The 13,337-nt window shown below is 48.7% G+C and overlaps 1 protein-coding gene across 1 annotated transcript in view; it reads right to left on the bottom strand.

Moving 5' to 3' along the window:
- Positions 1-1,474: 1,474 nt before the first annotated feature.
- LOC311244845 (cadherin EGF LAG seven-pass G-type receptor 1-like) overlaps positions 1,475-13,337 on the bottom strand; it is a gene marked incomplete at its 5' end in the record, with an annotated part of 142,700 nt that continues 130,837 nt past the window's right edge. The window contains 1 exon segment of the mRNA XM_084334527.1: positions 1,475-1,597. Coding sequence (XP_084190653.1) covers positions 1,573-1,597 — 25 coding nt within the window. The 3' untranslated portion in view covers positions 1,475-1,572.

Below are 13,337 nucleotides of genomic sequence, written 5' to 3' on the forward strand. Positions count from 1 at the left end.
TAATACAAGGTGAAAAACACGATGGGAGCTACAGTTCCTGCAGTTAGTAAACCTCACACCCACAGACACAACGGATGAATTAGGAACATTTCTGCATCCGCTTCTCTGTGACTCCAGCATCACGACGGACCTCAAAAGTCAACACTTTTAAGTCCTAGATTTCAGTGCATTTTTATTTTTTATTCTATTTTTTATTAGAATTTTTCTCATGTTCTCAGCTGCCATCTGAATCGATAATAGTGGCAACTCCCTTCACTTTACAACGAGGACATTATAGGGCTAAAGTACAGTACGTGGTCCAATAAGGTCGTGTGTCTCTGTTTTGAGCAGTGTCCTCCATCCATGGTTTATGGTGTGTGAGAATCCATGTTTCTTCTCAGCGCGCTTAACCAGCACAGTATACTTGAACTGCAAATAATACACACTATGGATCATACCGTGTAAAATCAATAACCATAAATTAACCTGTCGACAGATTCGGATACTGTCAAAAAAAAAAAAAAAAAAAAAAAAAAACCCCGTCTTTACATCCATGGAAAACAAATGATGCATCAGAACGTGAAATGACACTTGCTGACAAACGTGATTATTAAAAATGTCCACTACTTACATTATTGCGATCCATACTACTTACAGTATAAAAATTAGTTCTCTCCTATACACAAGTACAAACAGCCAAAATACAGCATATCTACACGCTTATTACATACTGTAGGCGAAAGTCATTTGTCTGTATATATCGTTATATCATCGACATACAGGTTGATTGGGCACTTGGTCTTTCAGTCATGGCACATGAGAAATGTCAAGTCCTTGTGTCAAAAGTGTGAATTCCCCCTTTGCTCTGTTTTTTGCGGATGTAGCAGAGAGTAGTCCTGCCTGAAGCCTTGGCCGCGCGGGGGGGCGGGGGGGGGTCCACTGCTTTGCCAGTGTTTGGATGTTTGGTTCCCCGCATGGACGATCTGGGTACAAATCCAGGCAGGTTCCATACAGGCAATACCACACCTTCCACACGAGCAAGAAGTCAGCAGATGAAGAGAGGGACGGAGGAAGAGAGGGATGGAGGAAGAGAGGGGCGGAGGAAGACAGGTTCTCTGGTCCGGGCAGACATCTTTGTTCAGTGGGAAATCATCTTTGTCAGCTGCTGTCCCCCTTCCGTTGGTGGGCTTCCTCAGTGGGACGTTTTTAAAGGACATCTTTTACTTTCACTTTCACTCTCTAGCCCCTCCCCCCCTTGAGGTGAACAATTGCAACAACAGTGCCGCCTGTTGGGCATGCCATGCCATGACGTGGCCGATCTCTTAACGGGGGCTACTTTCACACGTGCCCCCCCCCCCGGTGTCGTTTGGTGAAGTTATACCCCCGTGATGTTGGAGTCTCATCGTTTCTTCCCTTTTTAAATGGGGCAGGTCAACAGCTTTGATAATACTGGTCTCCGCTGGGGCGTAAGGGGGGCCTGAGGCCAGGCAGGACGGAGCCATCGTTGAGGCCAGGAGGCCAGTAAACCTTTAGGTACCCCACCCACATGGCAAAGGGTACAGCAGTCTCTCTACAGAAGAGTCACCCTCCAGGTCAGATTGAGGTTTCATTGCTGCCACTGAAGAAAGAAAACAGAAAGGTTGTTCTTATTAATACAGTACATGGGGAAACGGCAGAGTAATAGCTTCGCACAGGAGTAGAAAGTAACTAAGTGATTGTACTTGGATATTGTACTTGAGTACAATTTCCGGGTAATTGCACGATAACTTTATAGTTTTTACCCCACTACATTTCCAAGTAAATATCCAACTCTGTACAGCCATTTACATTTGATCTAAACACTGCAGTTACTAGTTGCTTTGAGGAAAAAGGTTTTGCATTACAAAACACATCTCACTCAACGTTGACGAGACCAAGGAGCTGGTCGTGGACTACAGGAGAGGGGGCGAGAGGCTGGACCCCATCAACGGGTCTGCTGTGGAGAGGAGAGAGTCAACAACGCCTCCTTCAGCTCAGGCGGCCTTCTACAGAGGCACGACGAGAGCATCCTGACTGCATGCATCACGAGCCAACATTACCCATCCTAGCTATTCCAGGAGCAGTGGAGCAGTGGGCGCCTGAAATAGTTGTGGTAGTGCGCCGCCCGCCCCGGGGACCTACTCCAGTTGTAACGCCAGCACCTTCTTCAAGGGCGACGGCAGGATATACCTAGCATGGCACGTCTTTTTATGGCGTTGGGGGAAACCGGAGAACATGCTAACTCCACACAGAAAGGCCCCCTGCTGGGGTTTGTTTGAACCCAGGTGAGGCAACAGTGCTAACCTGTACGCCACCGTGCCGCACAACTGGACCATCTTTAAGCTGCAACGTCCCACATATGGGACGTTTTTCGGACTTTTTGCAACCGGCACTTTGGTGACCCCTAGTGGCTTGGGTGTGCATATTTTGTAATACAATATATATAGAGAATTTAAGGCTTATTTGTTGCCTGTCGATAGCGACAAAATCCGTTCAGCGGTTCTCGAGTTACATGCCGTATTTGAGGCTTGTGCAAAGTACACGGTATTGCGCAAAATACCACTCCCGACTCAGGCTGCAGTAGTTCCGTCAATCTAGATCCGATCTCGAAAATGATTGTGGATCGTTGTAGCCAATGAGTGTGGCTTTCCAATGATATCCCAAATGGGGATCTAAATAAAAAAAACAAAAAACACGAAAAAACACGAAAACAGGAAGAGCAAAACAGCAGAATGAATTGAAGTCTATGAGAAAACTGAGTTTTTCTTTGTACACAGTTTACCAAAATCACTCCTAATCACTCATTTCTGAATGGATCTTTATGATTTGGATATGTACTACATAAGGCTTCAGGCTATGGCTCCGTCTGGATTTGTAAGCCATACCACCTTCTGGGGAAATACTACCTCTGGACTACTAACCACTACAGAAAAACTTGAGTAACACGTTTTTTTACAACTCAAGTTCAGACCTATGTTACTCTATTACGTTCGCACTAAAAGTGAATCTTTATTCTGGAATCAGAAACTTCAGAATGTCATCTTTCAAAAGACACCAGGCTTATGCATGTGCTATAAGTATAAAGTATGTTGTTTTGGTTTGCAAAAAAAGTATGCAGTCCTCAAAAACGAAAACGAAAATGGCCAGGAGACTCATTGCAGGTTAACAGGTATGGTCCCAAGCGGAGAAAAACAAGAACATCACATAATGTGTAGTTTTATTTTTATTTTCTTAAAGAAGAGTACTATTCTATCAGGGTATTTATTTTACTGAACGAAAAAAAAGGTTTCCATACTTCTTCCACCACTGGCTTAGCACTACAAACTAGTAGTAGTAGTAGTTTTATTCAGTCAACGGTCTTTGATTTTGGCAGTGACTGAAAAGGTACAGGCTGAAGCATAATGCTTATATGCCTGTCCTATATTATTGATTCTTGAAGCCTCCAAAACAAAAACAAAAACATAATTCACATTTCTAACCTTCAAAAATAGCTATACAAACCAATATATATATAAATCTTTTATAAACCAAAAGCGAATGACTCATTCTTAAATTGATATCAGCATTGTTCCACAACGATAGAAATACATCTCCATTTAATCCCTTTCTTAGCAATTTTTTTTTTTATTTACAAATGTACTGTTTTTGCAACTCATATAATATCAATGCCTCAGTATAGAAAGTACAGAAAGGAACAACACAGCTGAATCTAACCCACTCACTCTGAATCTAACCCACTCACTACACTATACGACTAAGGTACCCATGTACATGTCAAAATACTTCCCAAAGGTCAGTGAATACCACGATCACAACACCAGAGGGAGCTCCACAAATCATGTTAAACCCAGATTCGGCTCAAACAAGGGACTAAACACGTTTCGCAATTATGCCACATCAATGTGGAACGCCCTACCTACAGCTGTAAGGAATGTGAATCACTACCCACTTTTGAAACCACTCTCAAGGAGCACCTACGGGAGACTGCAATTCGAAACTGGCCCCTGTAAATGTCCTAACCTAACCCAACCCCCTAACCCAACCCCCTCCAATGTACAGTAAATGTCCTAACCCAATAATACACGAGACCCCCCCCCCACCCCACCCACCCACCTCCAATGTACAGTCCCCCCCCCACCCCACCTCCTCCAATGTACAGTTTCTTCGTCAAATGTATATACTCTCTTTTTTTAGACTCTTTTTGTATCACAAACAGTACTGTATTTGTAAATCTGGTATGTCATAAATGTATAGATGTAGCAGTACTGTCTATCTGTATGTCATGTATGTCATATGTAATGATGAATTGAAAATGGGGGACCCTGATGTGAACAAGACGAAAGTCTTTCTCTGGTCTGCATCCCCTTAACAATTGTGTGTATTGAGCTGTACTGTATTGTACCCATTCTGCAATATACAATTTTCAATCAATCAATCTAACACACTCACTCTGAATCTAACCCACTCACTCTGAATCTAACCCACTCACTCTGAATCTAACCCACTCACTCTGAATCTAACACACTCACTCTGAATCTAACCCACTCACTCTGAATCTAACCCACTCACTCTGAATCTAACCCACTCACTCTGAATCTAACCCACTCACTGTGAATCTAACACACTCACTCTGAATCTAACCCACTCACTGTGAATCTAACACACTCACTGTGAATCTAACACACTCACTCTGAATCTAACCCACTCACTCTGAATCTAACACACTCACTCTGAATCTAACCCACTCACTGTGAATCTAACACACTCACTCTGAATCTAACCCACTCACTCTGAATCTAACCCACTCACTGTGAATCTAACCCACTCACTCTGAATCTAACCCACTCACTCTGAATCTAACACACTCACTCTGAATCTAACCCACTCACTCTGAATCTAACCCACTCACTCTGAATCTAACCCACTCACTGTGAATCTAACCCACTCACTCTGAATCTAACCCACTCACTCTGAATCTAACCCACTCACTCTGAATCTAACACACTCACTCTGAATCTAACCCACTCACTGTGAATCTAACCCACTCACTCTGAATCTAACCCACTCACTCTGAATCTAACCCACTCACTCTGAATCTAACCCACTCACTCTGAATCTAACCCACTCACTGTGAATCTAACCCACTCACTGTGAATCTAACCCACTCACTCTGAATCTAACCCACTCACTGTGAATCTAACCCACTCACTCTGAATCTAACCCACTCACTGTGAATCTAACCCACTCACTCTGAATCTAACCCACTCACTGTGAATCTAACCCACTCACTCTGAATCTAACCCACTTGTTGTGAAGGGCCAGATTAAACCGAATATATATATTTATTTATATATATATATTTAATTGTATTTGTATATTCTCTAATATTCCCTGATATCCCTTGTATATTCCTTGTACAATATGCATTGAATATCCATTCTAGCCTACTGAACATCCCATAATAGTCTCCATTCTACTATTGGTCGAGACCTTGGTGCCAGGCTGCCATACCCCTCAGACCCAGTTCAAACGTACCGCTCGACATGTACGAACAAGTCCTAGTTCCGCGTAGGAATTTGGCTACCGCACCACTAATGGGACTATTTGTTTATAGTGCGTATATATACTGCGCTACTAAAGTAGGACTTTCTTTTCAGTCCAGTTTCTTACCCTCCAATAGAGTCACAGACGTAAAGCCTCCCCGCGATGCCACGTGTGGGAGTAAGGCCAAGTTCGGCCTACCATCGGTATTGAGACATCGTGTATATTAATATTTGAATAGTCATATTTGGCACTATATCGTCGAGTTGGACGTAGTCTATTAAGCTAATAATAGTCTGTTAATATATAGTGCTTCGTGCGGTGAGAATACTACCGTAGTCAGTACCCCATCGTTTCGGGCAGAGAACTGGCTGCTTACCCAGGGTGGTTGACCCTATGTGAAGCTGCACCCGAGGAGCCCCAGAGCCGACGAGCGAGTGGACCTGTATACCGGATTATTCTACCGACGACAGCCCGCCTTCCCAGGCACGGATTATGCTTTGGATACTTTGATTATTCTATGGATAAAGACCCCCGACACTACCGTGTGTTGGAACCCCCCCCCCTGGAGAGGACGCAAGGTGAGGAGACGCTCTGCAAGACGAGGTCTCTCCACATCTCTCCCCCGTGGACCGGAGAGAGCCGGCCCACAAAGAGTCCACCTGCTTTCATCTGTGGTCCAAGGATCGCCGGCGCATTGAACGGCACTACAGTGGGTTCTCCTGGGATACCCTTGGCCGGACGAGGCAGCTGGATTCTACCCCCCCCCCCCTCCTACTCCTGTCGGCTTACAAGCGACCGGATTAACCCCCTCTAGTGTATCCAGCCTATAATCATTAAAGTATCATTGCTGTTATTCCTTAACTATTCCAGGTCGTATATTTACCACCTGCGCCTTCAGAGATTGGACATTATCTATTGATATACCGACGAATACTCCTTGCCATAAAAGTGCATACTATTTCAATTCATAAATGTAATTAAGTGATTAAGTGCTTATTCTACACACCATCGCTGTGTAGGAAATAAAGACCTGCTTCTAATTCGTACATTTGTGTTGGATCCGTTTCATCTACGTGAGAGTGTTCATGATAATATATTTATGCCGTGTACTGGGTGGCCGAATATTAAGTACAAAGGTAGTGGTAGTAAGTATCATATCTAGTAATACAGTCAGGGAATTGTACCCCTCAGTTACAATTGGTCCTTCGAGCCGGAGGGTAATTAGTGTAATATTAATATAGTGTTATTAATATTGAAATGGCCTATGATGAACACTCCACGAAACGATCCTCCTAACCAACGCCCGCAGCGCGAACGACGGCTCCCTCAGTACTTAGAGGCTTACGCTGTCAGTCAACAACCTAGTCTTCTACTAACAGTAAACGCGGTAAAACTAGAAAGTAAAAGTATGTCTAACCCCAACGCCCAGACTACCCCGACCATAGAGGCCCCTACGGGCTCTAATGTAACTGACCAAGTTCACGGTGGGGACCAGTGGGAACCAGACATGACTTCACACCCCGCCAGTACTGAAGAAGTAGTCCCCGATGAGTCCCGGGAGGAATACAACGCTACTGAGAGAGAACTCGGCACGGAAGAAGACGGGGAGAGCACCGTGGAGATAGAGCTCCAAGGCTCCGCAAGGAGTACCCCGAGGGAAGGCTCCCCTATACAACCGCCTTCTCCCAGCGAGGCAGAGAGGACCCTACAGCAGGCATTCCTCGTCAGCCTGAAAGCCTCTACTGAACGCGATAGACTCCAGGGTGAACGCGATCGATTGCAGCTACAGCAACGGAGCGAAGAAGAGCACATACGCCTGGAAATAAGACGCATTCAGATGGAAGAGAATGTGGCCCGAGACCGAGCAGACAGCCAGCGAGCAGCTGCTGGTGCTCTACGGGACGCAGAGCGCGACAGACAGCAAGCGCAACTAATAGAACAGCTGATCAGACGGACAACACCCTCTCCCTCCGCCAGAGGCTCCAGGAACTCGTCTAGACACACCTCCAGGGCGGCATCCCCTAGCCGAGTAAACAACCCTGAACTTGACCAACAGACGAGGTCTATACCCCCCACAGACCACCTCCCCCCACCGGTCCAAGCGAGACCTAGCAACCGGGAAGGAGCAGCATATCCTGTGGAGAGGCTAAACCAGAGACTACAAGCACTGGATGACCTAACTGAAGACGAAGAGGAAGAGGAGGAGAACCGCGCCCGAAGACAGCACAGTACTCTACCGGACCAGGAGGTCCGGTACAGCCCAGGCTATACTCCCGCGGAGCTGCGCTACAGACCCCCGACTCTATACACGGGTGAGCACGACGCACGACCCGCACCGAGGAACAGCACCTGGACAAGCGGGCCATGGTACACTGCCGGTACCAGCCCATACCAAGGAGCGGGAGGAGACTCGCCTAGGAGGCCTCTCCCCCAACGCTCGCCGATGTATCCACAGTCAGCGTCATACATTGGCACGCCTATGGTACCCGACTTCACCCAAGAGAACCGGGCCCAGTATACAGAACTCTGCATGTGTCTGGAGACCATGTTGGTGGATGTATTGGATGAACGCCACAAATACGCCATCCTACTGCAGCACTTAAAGGTGCCCCGCGCACATAATATAGCGCTCGCCTACGCGACTTCCACCACCCCATACACAGCAGCGCTGGTAGCATTGGACCAGAGGTATGGGCGCATATGGGATTACGTGATCCAGGAGATCCGACACATCGACCGCTTACCCCCAGCAATAGACAATCGAGCACTGGACGACCTGTCCATCAGAGTGCAGTCCCTGGTAGGGATGTTGGGAGCGCAAAGAGAGAAGGGGAAGTATGAACTTTACGCCAACTCAAATGTGGAAAGGATCCTGGAGAAGCTGCCGCCCGCTCGTCAGGAGCGCTTTAGGCGGCAGAGGGACCACAGAGACCCGAATGGCCCCGAACCGAACCTCCTCGATCTAGCAGACTTCCTGGCGAGAGAAGTCAGCAGCCTACGGCTAGATACATTCGGACGGAGCACCCCTGGCTCCAGAGAAGGAACCAGACGACTAAATGATGGAAGAAGATCGGTGACTGTGATGCACCAATCGGAGTCAGTACCGAGCAGCAGGAGCCACAGTACCCCCTCCAGAACGGAGAAGTGGAAGATAGTGTGCCCCTACTGTGAGAAAGAACACTGGCTAGCGCAATGTGACTCCTTCCCCAAGCTGAACGCGGAGGAAGCAGGTCAATGGATAAAGTCCAACAAGCGCTGTTTTCGCTGTGCGCGCTCACACATGGCAGCCAAATGCCGCTTAAAGAAAAGGTGCACCAAGTGCGATGGAGCCCATCTGGACATACTTCACGACAGTAACAGACGGCGCCCTTCACCTGCACCATCCAGCCGCAAAGCGAGCGTCATGTACATCGATCCCGCCAGCAGCAGTGGAGCCCGAGTACTCCTAAAAGTAGTGCGTGTGACACTAAGCTACCAGAATAAAGTCCTGGACACTTACGCCGTCCTCGATGACGGGTCAGAGAAGACCCTGCTGCTCGCCTCCGCTGCGGCCCAGCTAGGGCTGCGGGGAAGCGAAACCCAAATGACAATTCGGACAATAAGACGAGATTTGAAGACGATAAAGGGCGAGAATGTCTCATTCTCTATCGCAGCAAGCGGCCAGCCTGAGCGACGGTACCAGATTGCAGACGCTTTCACCAGCCAAGAAATAGGACTGTCGCGGTACACATACCCCGTCGCCAAGCTGATGGAGAAATATGCACATCTGCGCAAGTTACCGATCCCGCTCATAGACAATGCTATGCCGACCCTGTTGATAGGCTCCGACCATGCAGACCTCATTGTCCCGATAGACTGGGTTCATACCGGACCCCGAGGCTGTCCTGCAGCAGTCGAGACCCGTTTGGGATGGACTCTCCAAGGCCCGCTCGCCAAATCTCTCAACCGAAGTACAGCCACTAGATGTCTCCACTCCCGAGTCACAGAGGGAGAAACCGCACTCCTGCAACACGTAGAGCGGCTATGGAGCTTGGAACAAATGCCCTTTAAGAATGGAAAGAAAGACATTCGCTCTAAAGATGACATTTACGCCATTCACCTCCTAGAGACAGGGACCAAGAGAGTCCCGGTCAACGGCGTGTTGAGATACGCCACGGCACTCCTGCGGCGAGAAGGAATGCCTACTTTCCACGCCAAGACAGACGCCATAGAACGGTACCTGCTGAACACGGAGCGGCGCTTAGCCAAGAACCCCGCCCAAGAGAGTGTATACCGCGCTGAGATTGAGAAGCTCATCACAGCGGGACACGTCACAAAGATGGACATTAAAGAGGCTGACCAGACCACTGAATCGTGGTACGTGCCCCACCACAAGGTCCATCACAACGGTAAAGACCGCATAGTATTTAACTGCAGCTACCAGATCGGATCCCAAAATCTGAATAAAGAGTTACTGCCCGGTCCCACACTCGGCCCCTCCTTACTCGGCGTTCTACTCCGCTTCCGCCAGGAAAAGGTGGCCATCAGCGGGGACATTAAAGGAATGTTCCTGCAGGTGAGATTAGTAGAGGCGGACAAGCCCCTGTTACGGTTCCTATGGAGAGAGAAGCCAGGAGATGAGCACCCAGCCATCTACCAATGGGAAGTCCTCCCCTTCGGAACGACGTGCAGCCCCTGCTGTGCGACATTTGCACTACAGAAACATGTAGCAGAGGACCCAGCAGCGGACGAAGAGGTCCGACGCAGCGTAAAGAACAGCTTCTACGTAGACAACTGTCTACAAAGCCTTTCAACCCAGGAAGAAGCCGAGGCTCTCCTGATTAAACTCCGCGCCTCATTGATCAAAGGCGGCTTTGATCTCAGGCAGTGGGCCAGCAGCGATCCGCAAGTACTGCGCAGCCTCTCCTCCGAGGACAAGGCAGCCAGCAGCGAGACCTGGATGGCTACAATCCCGGGAGAAGCCCAGGAGATGACCCTGGGATTGGTGTGGCGATTCAAAACAGATTCGCTTCACTACAGACACAAGCCCCTGACTACGGAGCAGGGAAGGCCGGCGGCGGCGCCGACCACCAGACGGAGTGTGTACACAACACTCGCCCGACAATATGACCCGCTAGGATGTATTCTACCGTACACCACCAGGGCAAAAATGATTGTACGAGCATTGTGGGACAAGGACCAGGGCTGGGACGACCCCATTCCCGCACACCTTGCATCCACCTGGAGAGAGTGGGAGATGGAGCTCCACTCACTCCCAGGCGTTAATATGCGCCAAAGCTACTTCCCACCCACGGTGAGGCCAGAGACATGTAAAATGGACTTACACGTCTTCAGTGACGCCTCAGAGGTCGCATACGGATCAGTAGCCTACTTGCGGGCCCAAGACCAGGGGGGAGAGATCTACACAGCATTTGTCCTCGCCCGCTCGAGAATAGCCCCACGCAAGCAACAATCTATCCCACGTCTAGAGCTCTGCGCAGCCCTAGCCGGAGCGCACCTAGCCACGCTCATCCAACGTGAGCTCACCATACCGGTGTCTAGAACAATCCTGTGGTCAGATTCCACGACGGTACTCGCCTGGATCAAATCGGACTCATGCAAGTACAAAGTCTTCGTGGGAGTCAGAGTCACCGAGATTCAAGACTTAACCGAAGAGTTAACCGGAGAAACAGAGTGGCGCTACGTTGATACAAAACAGAACCCAGCTGACGTCATCACCCGGGGGATGCCCCTGGATGACCTCACCCGTCGCAATGTCTACAGTGACGGCCCCGCATTCCTAAGACTCCCGGAAGGACAGTGGCCCATGCCTATCCCGAGGGAAGCAAGTCCAGAGGAGGTGGAAATTAAGAAGTCTGTGTTCTGTGGATTGAGCACCGTAGCCTCCACCGACCCTAACATAAACGATTGCACGTCCATAGAGAGTGCACAACAAAGAACATTCCTGCGGTACCACCCGGAGTGCAAGTCCCCCGCTGATATGTCAGCGGCTAACTACGAGGAAGCAGAATTGCTTCTACTGCAGCGAGTCCAGAGAGACTCGTTCCCCGATGAATTGGCCTGTCTACAGGGAGGAAAGCCCGTCCCATCCGACAGCAGATTAATTCATCTGGCCCCCGAGAGCGACGCTCATACCCTCATCAGAGTGGGTGGTCGCCTACGCAGAGCCCCCAATCTACCGGATGACATTAAACACTACCTACCGTCTCTACAGACCCGCCAGAAGTGGGTAAAGGAGAGAGACAATTTGACAGAAGGAACAGTCGTCATGATTATTGATCAATCACTGCCCAGAGCTATGTGGCCGGCCGGCCGCGTAAGCAAAGTGATCACCGGTGCCGACGGCAAGGTCCGAGCAGCTGAAGTGCTCGTCCAGGGTCGCACTTACACCCGTCCCGTGGCAAGGCTCATAGAACTGCCTCGACTCCCAGACACAATCGATGATGACCATGACCCTACAACCCTATGACTTTGTGAAGTTGACTGACCCCTACAGCAAACCCTTATGTGTAAATAGACAACGCGATTAATCTGTCTCCGTTTAACTGATTAGGTCTGGGACCTATTCAGGGGGTGGCTGTTGTGAAGGGCCAGATTAAACCGAATATATATATTTATTTATATATATATATTTAATTGTATTTGTATATTCTCTAATATTCCCTGATATCCCTTGTATATTCCTTGTACAATATGCATTGAATATCCATTCTAGCCTACTGAACATCCCATAATAGTCTCCATTCTACTATTGGTCGAGACCTTGGTGCCAGGCTGCCATACCCCTCAGACCCAGTTCAAACGTACCGCTCGACATGTACGAACAAGTCCTAGTTCCGCGTAGGAATTTGGCTACCGCACCACTAATGGGACTATTTGTTCATAGTGCGTATATATACTGCGCTACTAAAGTAGGACTTTCTTTTCAGTCCAGTTTCTTACCCTCCAATAGAGTCACAGACGTAAAGCCTCCCCGCGATGCCACGTGTGGGAGTAAGGCCAAGTTCGGCCTACCATCGGTATTGAGACATCGTGTATATTAATATTTGAATAGTCATATTTGGCACTATATCGTCGAGTTGGACGTAGTCTATTAAGCTAATAATAGTCTGTTAATATATAGTGCTTCGTGCGGTGAGAATACTACCGTAGTCAGTACCCCATCGTTTCGGGCAGAGAACTGGCTGCTTACCCAGGGTGGTTGACCCTATGTGAAGCTGCACCCGAGGAGCCCCAGAGCCGACGAGCGAGTGGACCTGTATACCGGATTATTCTACCGACGACAGCCCGCCTTCCCAGGCACGGATTATGCTTTGGATACTTTGATTATTCTATGGATAAAGACCCCCGACACTACCGTGTGTTGGAACCCCCCCCCCTGGAGAGGACGCAAGGTGAGGAGACGCTCTGCAAGACGAGGTCTCTCCACATCTCTCCCCCGTGGACCGGAGAGAGCCGGCCCACAAAGAGTCCACCTGCTTTCATCTGTGGTCCAAGGATCGCCGGCGCATTGAACGGCACTACAGTGGGTTCTCCTGGGATACCCTTGGCCGGACGAGGCAGCTGGATTCTACCCCCCCCCCCTCCTACTCCTGTCGGCTTACAAGCGACCGGATTAACCCCCTCTAGTGTATCCAGCCTATAATCATTAAAGTATCATTGCTGTTATTCCTTAACTATTCCAGGTCGTATATTTACCACCTGCGCCTTCAGAGATTGGACATTATCTATTGATATACCGACGAATACTCCTTGCCATAAAAGTGCATACTATTTCAATTCATAAATGTAATTAA

This window comes from Notolepis coatsorum (genome assembly GCF_963971535.1).
Source record: "Notolepis coatsorum genome assembly, chromosome: 18".
Taxonomy (NCBI): Eukaryota; Metazoa; Chordata; class Actinopteri; order Aulopiformes; family Paralepididae; genus Notolepis; species Notolepis coatsorum.